The following is a 13754-nucleotide window of genomic DNA, read 5'->3' on the forward strand; positions in this document are numbered from 1 at the left end:
CACAGCCCAGTCGTGGGTGGAGTGTGGATCCCGTGGTGAGCACAGGATCTGGGCCAAGGTGCAAGCCAAGCACAGCCCGCTGGGTCAAGTGGGTAGGGTACCTCCTGCAGCCAGCCCAAAGACGAGCAAGGCCTGGGGAGGGGCATCACCAGCTGCAGAGGTCTCCAACTGGTGAAGTGGCACTGAAAAAAATCCTGTGTTAAAGTTATTTAAGAAATAAAATTCTAAGTATATGTAAAATTATAAATGTAACGTGAGCATTAAAAATTTAGAAGGGACTGATATTTGAAGATGGGAGAAAGGAATGGGAGCTAAATTCCTCATCTTTCACAGTGGACAATCAATAGAATAAGCAGAATTGATATAGATAATTCAAGTAATACAGGCTTAAGTGCATATTTTACAGTTAATGAAGTGACTACCAAACAACTAAATATTAAATCATGTGACGGTAACACTAAAAAAGCAGAAGAGATCAATTTGTTGAGAAAAAAATGTTGAACTGAAAAAGTTTCATGAATGGTAGGGCAAAGCATGTCTAACACTTTAAAAAAAATTCTAACTTATATATTTCCTCTTAAAATAATTTTGGACAATTTTTCTTTCAGCTAATTAGAAATGGGAAAAAACTGATTGGCAGAAAAAAGATGTGACTCTTTCGTAACACAATAGATGAAATTTTCCCCAAATATGCCAAATACACTTTGCTAATCAAAATATAAAACATAAATTTCACAATTCTAAGGATAAAAATTTGTAATTAATTTAACTTAATTTTTTTTTTTTTTTGAGACAGAGTTTTGCTCTGTCGCCCAGGCTAGAGTGCAGTGGCGCGATCTCGGCTCACTGCAAGCTCCACTTCCCGGGTTCACACCATTCTCCTGCCTCAGCCTCCCGAGTAGCTGGGACTACAGGCACCTGCCACGGCGCCCGGCTAATTTTTTGTATTTTTAGTAGAAGCGGGGTTTCACCGTGTTAGCCAGGATAGTCTCGATCTCCTGACCTCCTGATCCACCCGCCTAGGCCTCCCAAAGTGCTGGGATTACAGGCGTGAGCCACCGTGCCCGGCCTAATTATTTTCAAATTAATTTAATTATAGTCAATTACTAAACTATACATAAAGTAAATACTTAAGATGTATTTATTTTGATTATTTGTCCTATGTAAAGTTGTCCTTAGGAATAATATCGCTCATTCAAAGCATCTCCTCTCCCCTGTGCCTTAAAGCAGAGTTCTTCCTTGCCCCCATCCAAATGAAAACCAGCCTGGCTGGTTCTAAATCCCCTCCCTCATTCATGTACAGAGTAATTTAGTTCCTAACTCCTTCAAATGTGCCCTCTAGTTAGCAACTCTACACCTAGAGAATGGTGTAAGATTATAAGTAGCAATCATTATTTATTCCTGTGACTAGTGCTAGTAAATCACTGAGTGTCTACTATGTGTGGTGCATTAGGACAAGCCTTACATTACCTCATTTGCTGAATAAGTTAGGTTGGCATACACTCTTGGTGTCCAATTACCTCTATGTGCTATATGGACTCATATATGGACATTATATATATGAGTCATATAAATGGACACTATATAGGAGTCTATATATGAGTCCACATAGCACAGAGAGGTAATTGGACACCAAGAGTATATGCCAACCTTTTACTTGATGTTCCTCTCCACCTCCAGACCACAGGCATAAGGTCTTCATATCTGTAACAGATTTTGCCACAGACACGAAATGAGGAATAAATGTACACTGCACCAATAAAAACACTTAAGGTTGAATAGTAGACATTTTTATTTTTAAATGTTTCCTCATAAATTTCTGTTCCCTCAGGCTCCAGTTTCTTTACATGTTAATGGGCCCTATTTCTCATTTCTCTCTTGAAAGCAAGCAAGCAATTAAGAAAGCAAAAAGTAGTACTCTAACCAGAGCAGAAACACATTCCTCTCTAATATTTTACTTAGGAAATCCAATCCTTCTAATTAAATTATCTTTCCAAAGCTTTCCCAGGGACCCAGGTTTTTATGCCTGTGAGATCTACATATATGTGATAACAAATTCGAAAGGGAAAAAAGTGTGAAGAGTCTCCCTCCCACCCTTATCTCCCCATTCCCTTCTATAGAGGCAACCACCATTACAAGTGTCTCATGCATCTTTCCAGAAGAGCACAAAATAAATATATGATCAAATCCTTTAATATTATTTTCATATTTTGCAAAAAAGACAGCTTAATAGTGTTTAGTATCTTGCTATTTTCACTTAACATTTTACCTTAGAGAGTGTTCTTTATCAGTATATATATATATATATACCTGTCTCATAGTGTTTAAGAATATCTATCATATAGATGGACCATAATTTACACGAAATATCTTACAAAAGGACTTGAATTTTTCCCATTATTTTTGTATAACTGTGCTACAACAAATATCCTTGAGCATGTCATTCTGCACAAGTATATTTAAAGGATAAATTCCTAGATGAATTATGCCATTCGCATGTACTAAGATAGGTATTGATGGATATATTTAACAAATATTTATTGAGCAGTGCCTGTACGAGGCACTGTTATAGGTGCTTGGATACATCAATGAACAAGGATCAAAGATCAATGAACATCAATAAACAAAGATCCCTGTACTCACAGAGCTTACATTCTTATGTGGAAGGACAGACAACACCATGAACAACAAGTAAATCATACAGTGGCTTTCTATAAGGAAAGTCAAAGCTGAGTAAGGGGAAAGGGTGGGTATGTGTTTGAGGCAAATACAACTTAAAATGGGGTGGTCAGGGTTGGCCTTATTGAGACAGTGACATTTGAGCAAAGGCTTGAAAGAGGTAAGAGCCATGAGGATATCTAAGGAAGTGCTTTTCAGCCACATGGAAGAGTCAAATATCACATCTTATTTCATTTAACCATATCTATGTTAGACTTTCAGTTTTTATTTGTTTTTTTCTCCTTATTTACTATACAGCCTGTTTTCTTAGTTTAGTTTTGAATCTTCTGATAATCTGGAAGGTTTATCTTTTTTTCTACTTGTTACATTTATTACCACAATTTTATTGGACGCTTAATTATGGATTTCTTTATAAAGTAGACACTGACTGGCAACGATGAGTAATGATAGGAAAAATCACTATCCAATTTTGTTGACTATATTGTTTTTCTTACGATGTTATTATATACTTATGTATCTACTAGTTAACTTGGCAGATTTTTTGATCCCCAGTCATAAAAGAAGAAATTCCCTTTCTAGTCCCAATTTTTGATAGTTATATTATGCCTATGTTAAGTATCAGCATAACACTTATATTTGTTTTCTGTTTAACCATAGTATATATGTTTGTTTTAGTCTTAGTCCTATAGTTAAGTTGATTTAATACTTACCATTGGCACTTTTGCACTAGAGACTCCATTCATTTCTTGGTGGCCTAAAATTTATGCTTTTCCTAGAAAGGCTCGGGAGGACTCTATTTCTCAAGTTCCTGCCTGGCAAAAATGTGTGAAAAATATGATACATTTTCGGTGCTGGAAGAAGGGAAAGGATTCGTTATACATATTGAGTAGGCAAATACTATCTTCAAGGTTTGTGACTATCTTTGAGAATGATCAAGTTACATTTTAATAACTATATTTCTCAATGAACCCCTGGCTAATCAATGATATGAATCCTGCTTTTGGCTTGCCATTTAGCCCTCTACAGAGCTTGCAAATGCTTTGGAGGCTAAAGTGAAAAAAGGAACTCAAATGAAAAGTCTTAATATTAAAAGGCAGAACATTTACTAACTTCATTATGTAAATTAGTATCAAATAACCAACATTAAAATAATAGTTAAATTGTGTTCCCATACCTTAGAATACTACATGATTATTAATGATTATGCTTTTAGAATGTATTAATACAGGAAAACACTAATGCTATGATGATAATTTTTTTAAGCGGGATTCAAAATTATATAATTGTTAGCAGTTAAAGTAAGGTCTGGGATGGGAGTATTTGTTGGTATTATAATTAATTCTGTCCTGCTATAGCCTTCCCTCCTGCATTTATTACTTTTATAAACAAGAGAAAACTACCTCTTCTTCAATTATAAAACAAGTATCACAGACATTAATATTTGTAAAGTGCTCTGAATAGTGTCTGGCAGATAGAAATAGTACAATAGAAAGTTGTTTGTTGAATAAAAAATAATGAATTAATTCATCTATATATGTATTTTGGCGATTACAGAACATAATTACAGGTAACTTAAAATAAGTCAATGCTCTTCTAGACTCCTTTGGGTCTACCTTTTATATATTTTGCAAAATGTATAAAACTATAAAACCAGAACTTCTACAGCCTCTAATCAAGGAATGCTCTTCCATCTCTAATAAGGTTTATCCTTTCATCTCCTGCTTCTCTGCTCTGTACACTTCTCATATATACTCCTCTATACTCTATACTGTCCTCTGTACTCCTCTATACTCTCCCCTTCTTTTCTTTCTCTCCTGCAGAACCTACTCCAGCTTCTCCCAGGCCAGGTCCCAACTGGGATCTGGCCCCAGCTCTCCCGGTGCAGCCCATTCTATTAACCCCCTCCTTTCTGGCCACTCAGGCCTTTCACTATCCCCTAGAGGACCCACATTCATCACTCCCTTAACAACCCCACCTCTGCTGGTCCCCTCATTTCCTCCCTCCTCTTTCTCTTCTCTTCTTTGTCACATCACTACCCCTCTCAACCATTCCATACTCATCCTCTTTCACCTCTTTCTAAAGGTGGGACCCAGGGCCTCATTATGATTTTCATAAAATCTATGCAGCTTTACATTCCTAGGCTCTTTCCACTATGACATTCATATATACATATATAAATAATATTTACATCTGCATTGGTATAAGACATATACAATCCAGGCTGGCTTTACTATTACACATACATTATTATATTCATTTTTCTTCTGATTTTAAAATACATTTTAAAAATTGGAGTGCTCTAAAATGTAAATCAGGCTTTAGGCATGGTGCATACTATGCCCAGTGGATAAGTCTGGCTTGCTGAGACCTCCCAGCGAAATCCTCCACGTGGCACTTGAATACCTTCAGAAGGAACACAGTATTTAAAATCTGTAGTAACTTTATTTTGGAATGAACAAACACGGGGAAATAAAGCTTAAAAATAACGTAAGGAAATCCATTTCCATTAAAGATGAGAACATTCCAGAAACAAAAATGCATACATTAACCTCACTTTACAGCAGTACATGGTGCAGTCTGTGGCAGGCCTTAGGAAAAATGATTTTAACCCATGCCCCACTGAACAGCAATAAAGAAACTATGTTTTGAGTAGATCACTATATAACATAAAATATAAAAGCCTACAAACAAGGTAACTAACATTAAATGTGAATTTGCTATAAATGTTTATTCTTATACCAGCAGCTTCACTAATCAAGTGTATTTTAGATAATATAACCTGTTGCATTTCTATAACAAAGAGATGAAGGCACTGCTAGTGCAAGCATAATGAAACCCATTTATCTCAACGAGAAGGCTAGGAAAAGGATGCTATCTCACTTTATTTTACAAACCCAAACATAGATTTCAGTTACAAGTTCTGGTAATTTTCCATAGCTGCAGACTAACAGCAACCTGACAAAAGCCATGGATTCACAATAGTAAGGTCTTCACATACGTTGAGAATTCACTGCCTAATAAAATTGTTGACAAAGTTTACACCACTGGAGTGTTAGATGAAATGCATTGTTAAATATATTCGGACATAATTTTAAACTGAGACTACCAAGAAGAGACACGTTAAGATTGCAAGTAACGAATGATTAAGTTTTGGTTATTGTAAAAGCCGGTTGTTAACCTGGAGGCCCACATACTCCAACCATTCTGCTTCAACAATCATTGACTTCTGCCTGGGAGTTTCGGTTTTGGCCTTTAGCACCATAAACTGCAGTCATCCAATTCTCCTGAGTCATTCTGTTATAAACCGGATGATTACATTCCCTGATCATCGTATCTTGCTCTGCCTCAAGGGCTTCTGTAAAGTGTAACACAGCTCTTGGGATGACAAAAGTGTGAAAGGTGTGAGCGATGAAGAAGTCTTCCTCATCCTCATTAGCATCTAGGCCCCACTGGAGAGCACTGAAGAAGGACTCTTGGGGAAATTCCTGAGTGGCGGTACACATCAGCCCCCCAAAGCTGTGTCTCTCTTCAGGACCGTTTGCACAGTGACGTTCTTTCCCTTCTTCCATTCTATCATGCTGCCAAAGCAATGCTCTACCGCAGATCCCCTGAAGGGGTGGGGGTCAGACTAATCGAGCTTAGACTTGAGGATGTATGTTTTGGTCAGCACCTCATTTGTGAAGTAGTCGTTGGGTTCAGAGTGAAATTCCAGCGTAAAAGTGTGTGGCTCGTTGGATTTTGAAAACTTGACTTTCACGTCTCGCAAGAGCTTCAGAATGGGCTCGTCATATTTTTGTTGTTGTTGTTTCGTTTTTTCGGAATCTCGCTCTGTCCCCAGGCTGGAGTGCAGTGGCGCGATCTCAGTTCACTGCAACTTCCGCCTCTTGCGTTCAAGCGATTCTCCTGCCTCAGCCTCCTGGGCAGCTGGGACTATAGGTGTGTGCCACCACGCCCGGCTAATTTTTTTTTTTTTTTGTATTTTTAGTAGAGACGGGGTTTCACCGTGTTAGCCAGGATGGTCTCGATCTCCTGAACTTGTGATCCGCCCACCTCGGCCTCCCAAAGTGCTGGGATTACAGGCGTGAGCCACCGCGCCTGGCCTCGTCATATTTCTTAATCAGCCGGGCGACATCCTGGGCATTCTATAAAGCCGTGAGCCAGAAATAGGGGATCCCTTTAGGATTCTCTTTTTCTCCGTCCACATTATGTCCCTCGATTCCTTCATACTCCCCAAACACCTACCCGACATCCTCGAAATCCTCCTCACAATCATCCACCAAGTCCTCATACTCCGGATTCTCCTCTGCACCATACATCTGAGCATTAGAATCACCGGCCACCTCATTATACTCATAGTCCTCTCGATGGAATGAAATTCCCTCAGGTACTTGGCCTCTAGCACGGCACATTTGGCCTGAAGCTTTTTGAGAGTGTACACTCGGTACTTAAACACCAGAGGCAGGCTCTCAATAAAATCTGCGTCTGAGGAGTACTCCATCAAAGAATGCGGAGAGGCTGTGGCTGCTACAGCTCCGAGTAATGGGCCCATTTCACCGGCTGTGCTGTGTTCTCCGAGCCCTTCCATCATTAGCTTTTTGGCAGGGAAACACTCACCGAACTGTAGGCGATGGCTTGGCCCGGGCCGCAGGCACCTGGCGGTGCTAAGACGGATGCTGAACGAAGCAGCTACAGCTGCTATGGAAGCTGGCCTGGGGTGGCGGAAGCCGCGGAAGGCAAGAGTAGCGGGCTAAAGGGCTTTCCCCACTAGCTGCCATGGCAAAAGGAGGAGGTTCCACAATCCGATTCGCAGAAGATGACTCTCTAAACTCTTTTTTGCTTAAGAGCTCACCCTATTTGCTGAGTAGCTGTGATTGACAAACCGCCGTCCAATAAATGATTAGATCGATCACATTACTCGTGCCACTCACCTTCCTGGCGGTAGCAGCTCCCAAAATTTCTAGACGGGAGGGGCTTACTGCAAATCATCTGGTCGGGGAGAAGCGGTCGGAAACTGCTTTAAGCCTGAGAAAACTTTAATGTAGAAGAGCAAAGAAATGAGGCGAGAGGTGTTTTTATAGGCCAGAAACGTGACTTAAAGCCTTATATTTAAATACACGAACAAAAAAGAAAAGGGGGAAAAACATCAAAACATTAGCCGTGAAGATCTTTAGATGACGTGACTCCCCATTAACTTTTTATTTTCTAATTTTGGCTTTTCAAAATCTCTATGAAGGGTGTGCATTCGCTTTAGATTGGATCAACTCTGATAGTATTTACTGGGGTGCAGGGGGATGAGATGGCATTGCAATGGGGAGAAAGGAAGGCCTATGGTGACCAGTGCCCACAGTCATATGTATGACAAGTTCACACTTGACATCTGGGTTATCAATAACCCAGAGCACTGCTGCTGAATTGCCAATTACCCTTTCTCAATGCTGGCTGTTTTGGAGGCAAAATGAAAAGGATGCTCACATGTCAAGTGATATTACTGAAAAGCAAACCATTTGTCTTGAAATTCTGAACAAATTGGAAATATTTGATGACCTAGCACTAGAGAATAGATGAAAGACATAATATGATGTATTCAGAACAGGGAATACCATGTGACATTAAAATTCCCTATACTAGAGAAAACAGGTTTTTATTTTTTGGTGATATTTCAATATGGATTACCTATAATTTAAAGATTTCAATTTTTAAAAAGGGTTTGTTATTATATTACAGATATAAAACGTTTTTTAAAATAACAGTTTAGTGTAACAATCACATAAATACTCACAGTTAGGGTTTTAGTGTATTTGTTTCCAGGGTTTTAGATGTGTGTGTGTGTGTATGTGTGTGTGTGTGTGTGTTAGTTTTAGAAAATTATAAATGTATTATTGGTTCAATGTTTCTCACTCTACCTCAGAGCCACCCTATTAGATGACGGGTTTCTAGGGACTGGTGATTGGTTGTTTTCTTATGTTAGATGTGGTGCCTGTGCCACTTTCTGCAGATCCAGATTTCCACTTAATAAAACCCCTAGATGATAATGACAAAGAAGAAGGGAAGAGAAGAAATGGGAGTAGAAAGAGGACAGGGGTGAAATTCTTCCCATTAGGCTGAAAGGCTCGTGTTAGGGGGTCGCAACTGATAGGTCCTGGAGGCTGTCTTGTGTAGAGAATGGACAGAAGAGCTTAAATAGAATATAAAGAAAAGATGTTGTTTTCCTCAGTAAATATCCTGTCAATGTTTACCACCCCTATTGTGTGTATGTATGTGTGTGCTTGATTAAAACACATCTCATTTAAAATACACTGAAAGCAGAAAACTCAAATAATACGTGAAGTTTCAGTAAAGGTTCAGGTACATGCCTCAGTCCCATAGTTCCATAGTCATAGGTCCTAAATTGCTTTGTTTTCTTTTTTTAAATTCTATAATTACAAAACCGTTTTTCTTTTTCTAATAATAAATATAATACAAACTTACTTTAAAAAATTTGGAAAATGAGGGATTTATAGTGAATAACAGAAACCACTAGCAGTCTCACCATCCTGAGAGAATTAGTGTGGTCATATCAGTACATTTTCTTCTTCTTTATGTGTGTACAACAAATGCACAACTTAAAAAATTAAGGTCATTGTATTGACTTTTCCATACCTGCCCTCTTAGGTTCCTATCATGAGCATCTTCCTATGTCAATAAATGGTCTTCAAAATTATCATGTAAAATATTATTTATTGATAGTTAAGTGACTTAAATAGTTTAATAAATAATAAATGAATTTAAAAAAGGATAGGTTCATTTAGATGAATTCAAATTTGTAAATTTCTTTTTATAGTCATACAAGCAGACTTCAAACCAAAAGTGATTACGTTAAATGAAATGTTGCCAAGGAGAAGTAAGCAATATACACTAGGATCCCAATTTTGTTTTTTTTTAAATCTCTCTTTTGATCTAGTTGTACACCTGCCAACCTACCATCCTACACGCACACACACACAAGCACACACACACCCTAATTTGCATAGACAAAGTTTAAAAGGTGACAAAGACACTCTCCTTGACTGAACTTTAGACAGGCTCTTCTAAGCCCTCTTTTCGACTAAGCCTCCTCCATGGGCCTTGTCCTCAAGCCTGCCTAGTCCAGTTTTACCAAGAATCCTGCTAAGCTAGTTTAGACAGGATCTTCCCAATCTTGATATATGATCACCCTCGAAATCTGATCAAATTCCTCATCCCTCACCATCCCCTGAGTGATATAGGATCATCTTGGCCTGCCTTCTGCAAGAATCATATTAGGTCAGTTTAGCAAGAATCCTCCCTACCCTTTATGTCTCTTCTTAGTAATTTTCCACCCACCATGCAATGCCCACCATCCCACCTTCCTACCCCTCTAACTCTTCACCTCCCAACCCCACCGTCACCTGCTGCTTTGCTATAAATCCCCACTTGTTCTTACTGTTGGTGGAGTTGAAGCCCATCTCTCTCCCCATTGTGATAGTCTGGATACCATCTATCACAATAGTCCTTAATAAAGTATTCCTGACTGTTTTATTGGTATCAGAACATTTTTTTCTTTAACAATGTTTAAATACCATAAAGCCATATAGCCAGTTGTTATATCTGGAGTCGTGGAATTTGGGGTAATTTCAATGCTTTTTTCTTCTGTACATTTGCCAATATTTCCTATCTATTTTTATACATCATATTCATGAGCTGTATAATTAGAAACCATAAATGAATAAATGAATGAGAATGAGAGGAGAAGAGAGAAGCCCCAGCCTTTCCAATAGTAAATAACTCACCCCCCTTCAGAAGAAGCCCAACTGACAAGAGAGATACAGAAAGGAGTTGGGTCACAGGAAAAAAGATTCAATACTTTCAGTGTCCTCTGTCCACCAGCAGGTCCCACTTAGCTTACATTTTTTTCTTTGAATACATGGTTTGCACACCCCAGGCATTTCAAAACACTCAGCTGCTGTCATCCAATTTCTAGGTTCTCTAGAGAAACAGAACCAATAGGATATACAGTCATATACCACATAATGACCTTTTGGTCAACGACAGTGGTCCCATAAGATTATAATACCATATTTTACTGTACTTTTTCTATTTTTAGATATGTTTAGAGACATAAATACTTACCATTGTGTTACAATTGCCTACAGTATTCAGTACAGTCATATGCTGTACAGCTTTATAGCCTAAGAGCAATAGGCTATACCTTATAACCTACCTGTGTAGTGGGCTATACCATCTAGCTTTGTGTAAAGCATGCTGTATGAGAGTGAAAGGAGAAAAATATACATTTGTTTTGTCTTTTATGATTATATAATTTTCTTTACTGTTGCTCTTTTTTTAAAAAAAATGTGCTTTGAGAAAGATACAAAACCAGGGTAGGGTGCGGTGGCTCATGCCTGTAATCCCAGCAATTTGGGAGGCCGAGGCAGGTGGATCACCTGAAGTCAGGAATTTGTGATCAGCCTGGCCAACATGGTGAAATCCCATCTCTACTAAAAATACAAAAATTAGCCGGGCATGGTGGCGTGTGCCTATAATCCCAGCTCCTTGGGAGGCTGAGGCAGGAGAATTGCTTGAACCGGGAGGTGGAGGTTGCAGTGAACCGAGATCATGCCACTGCACTCCAGCCTGGCCAGCAAAGTGAGACTCTGTCTCAAAAAAAAAGGACAGGGAGATACAAAACTGGTTTTCAGAGAATTACAAAGGCTAAGACAGATACAAATCCATATGAGATCCAAATATAATAACAAACACAACAGTATTGAACTACTTCTGTTTAAACTTACAATTACTATATTGCCCTTAAGCAAATGTAATTTATGTACATTACAATTATATAAAATGAGTAGAGAAGTTTTTACTTGACATGCAATAACAATTCAGTAACTACTGCTAACTCCTTCCTTGCAAAAGTTTTATTTTTGGAAATTTTAATAAGCACAAATGTAAAGAACCCAAATTATTAATTTCCAAAGAGTGCAGCTTTGTTTCACTTGTCTTTCATTTAACTATGGAAATCCCTTGCCTCTATTATAAATATCACAGAACTTTGGCCGGGTGTGGTGGCTCATGCCTGTAACCCCAGCACTTTGGGAGGCCAGCATGGGCAGATCACTTGAGGTCAGGTGTTTGAGACCAGCCTGACCAACATGGTGAAACCCCGTCTCTACTAAAAGTACAAAAATTAGCCGAGCGTGATGGCGGGTGCCTGTCATCCCAGCTACTCAGGAGGCTGAGGCTGGAGAATCACTTGAACCCAAGCAGAGATTGCAGTGAGCTGAGATCTCACCACTGCACTCCAGCCTGGGTGACAGAGAGAGACTCTGTCTCAGAAAAAAAAAAAAAAGAATTAAAAATAAATAAGTAAATACTATGCAGCCATAAAATATGATGAGTTCATGTCCTTTGTAGGGACATGGATGAAGCTGGAAACCATCATTCTCAGCAAACTATCGCAAGGACAAAAAACCAAACACCGCATGTTCTCACTCATAGGTGGGAATTGAACAATGAGAACACATGGACACAGGAAGGGGAACATCACACACCAGGGACTGTTGTGGGGTGGGGGGAAGGGGGAGGGATAGCATTAGGAGATACACCTAATGTTAAATGACGAGTTAATGGGTGCAGCACACCAACATGGCACATGTGTACATATGTAACAAACCTGCACATTGTGCACATGTACCCTAAAACTTAAAGTATAATAAAAAATAAACAAATAAATATCACAGAACTTTAAATAACTGACAATAATACAGCCTCATAATAATTCTAATTCTAAACTGATGGAATCAAATCAGAAAACCAGTTTGACCCTCTAACTTATGTTAAATTAGAGCTGTGACAAAAGTATTGTATGTACACTTTCTGGCAGATTTTATATATTTATTTGTTTAGACACACAGTTCAGATCTACACGGAAGTAGATCTTCCAAACACAGAGCAACTTAAATCCCATGGGTCTATTTCAAGATATTAAATTTTGAGAATAATCCATGGGCTTTCCAAAAAACAAAATCTTTAATGAAGTGACTAGATTGTCTTCTGATGACAGCACAGCTGATACATAAATAGTACCCTTAGAACCTGTATAAGAGAATGAAAGAAGTAGCAAATAAATGAGGCTGTGGGTTTCACTTCTTTATGCATAGAGGTCAAGAGGTTTCACTGGGCTTTTAAATCCCCAGTATACTTATACCACTTCACCACCCAAAACAACTATCTCACCATCCTCCCTATGACATCCTCTAAAAATAAACCAGCAGACATTTGTTTCCATAGACAAAGTCACAACATTCCTACATCTTACATAGATTACATTTAATAGTTGTTCCTATTGTTAACCATATAGGACTAAATAATGAAAATAAAATCCTACCTACAGTTTTAGCTATATTTTTATGTTATAACTTCCCTGTCCTGTATGGCTTTACTATCATTTAAACTCAAAATGAACCTTTGGAGAATAAAAGAGTATATTTGTGCTTACAGATAGAAATTACTTATTTCCAGGTTGTAAGTGTCGTCACCACAAAGTAATGATATGTGGCAATTCACATGTTAATTAGCTTGATTTAGCCATCCCACAATGTATATACGTTTCAAAACATGCTGTACATGACAAATATATATAATTTTCAATTTTCAATTAAAATTAAATAAAATTTAAAATTACTTGTAAATAAAAATATTCCTGATTCAAAAAAAGAAATTACTTATTTCTAAACTCATATCTAATCTTTTTCAAAACGTGTTGTATTAATGTCTTTTTGTTTGGGGCTTGACACTTTTATTATGAGTCCACAATTTATTATAAAATCCTTATAACATATTCTCCTCTCCAGCTTCTTCATCTGGAAAATGATGTCTTCAGTCACATGATGAATCAGTAGCAGTATTGGAAATAACATTGAATCTCTTGAATTTCTCCTCATGCTTTATCTAGACAGTGAAATTTATAAAAGCCATCTAGGAAAATTTCTCAAAATTCAGCCAACAACAGGAAAAATTGCCACAGATCATAGTCTTGAGTAAGAGAAAAGCAGCCACTGATATGGAGAGCTAGC

At 38.1% G+C, this 13754-nt stretch overlaps 1 protein-coding gene across 1 annotated transcript in view; it reads right to left on the minus strand.

Annotated features, from left to right (window-relative positions):
- Window positions 1-6790: 6790 nt before the first annotated feature.
- The window catches only part of LOC134739014 (uncharacterized), a 45912-nt gene continuing 38948 nt past the window's right edge, over window positions 6791-13754 (minus strand). The window contains exon 3 of the mRNA XM_063660223.1: window positions 6791-7388. Coding sequence (XP_063516293.1) covers window positions 6797-7388 — 592 coding nt within the window. The 3' untranslated portion in view covers window positions 6791-6796. The remainder of the gene's footprint in view (window positions 7389-13754) is intronic.

Source organism: Pongo pygmaeus, chromosome X, assembly GCF_028885625.2.
Source record: "Pongo pygmaeus isolate AG05252 chromosome X, NHGRI_mPonPyg2-v2.0_pri, whole genome shotgun sequence".
Taxonomy (NCBI): Eukaryota; Metazoa; Chordata; class Mammalia; order Primates; family Hominidae; genus Pongo; species Pongo pygmaeus.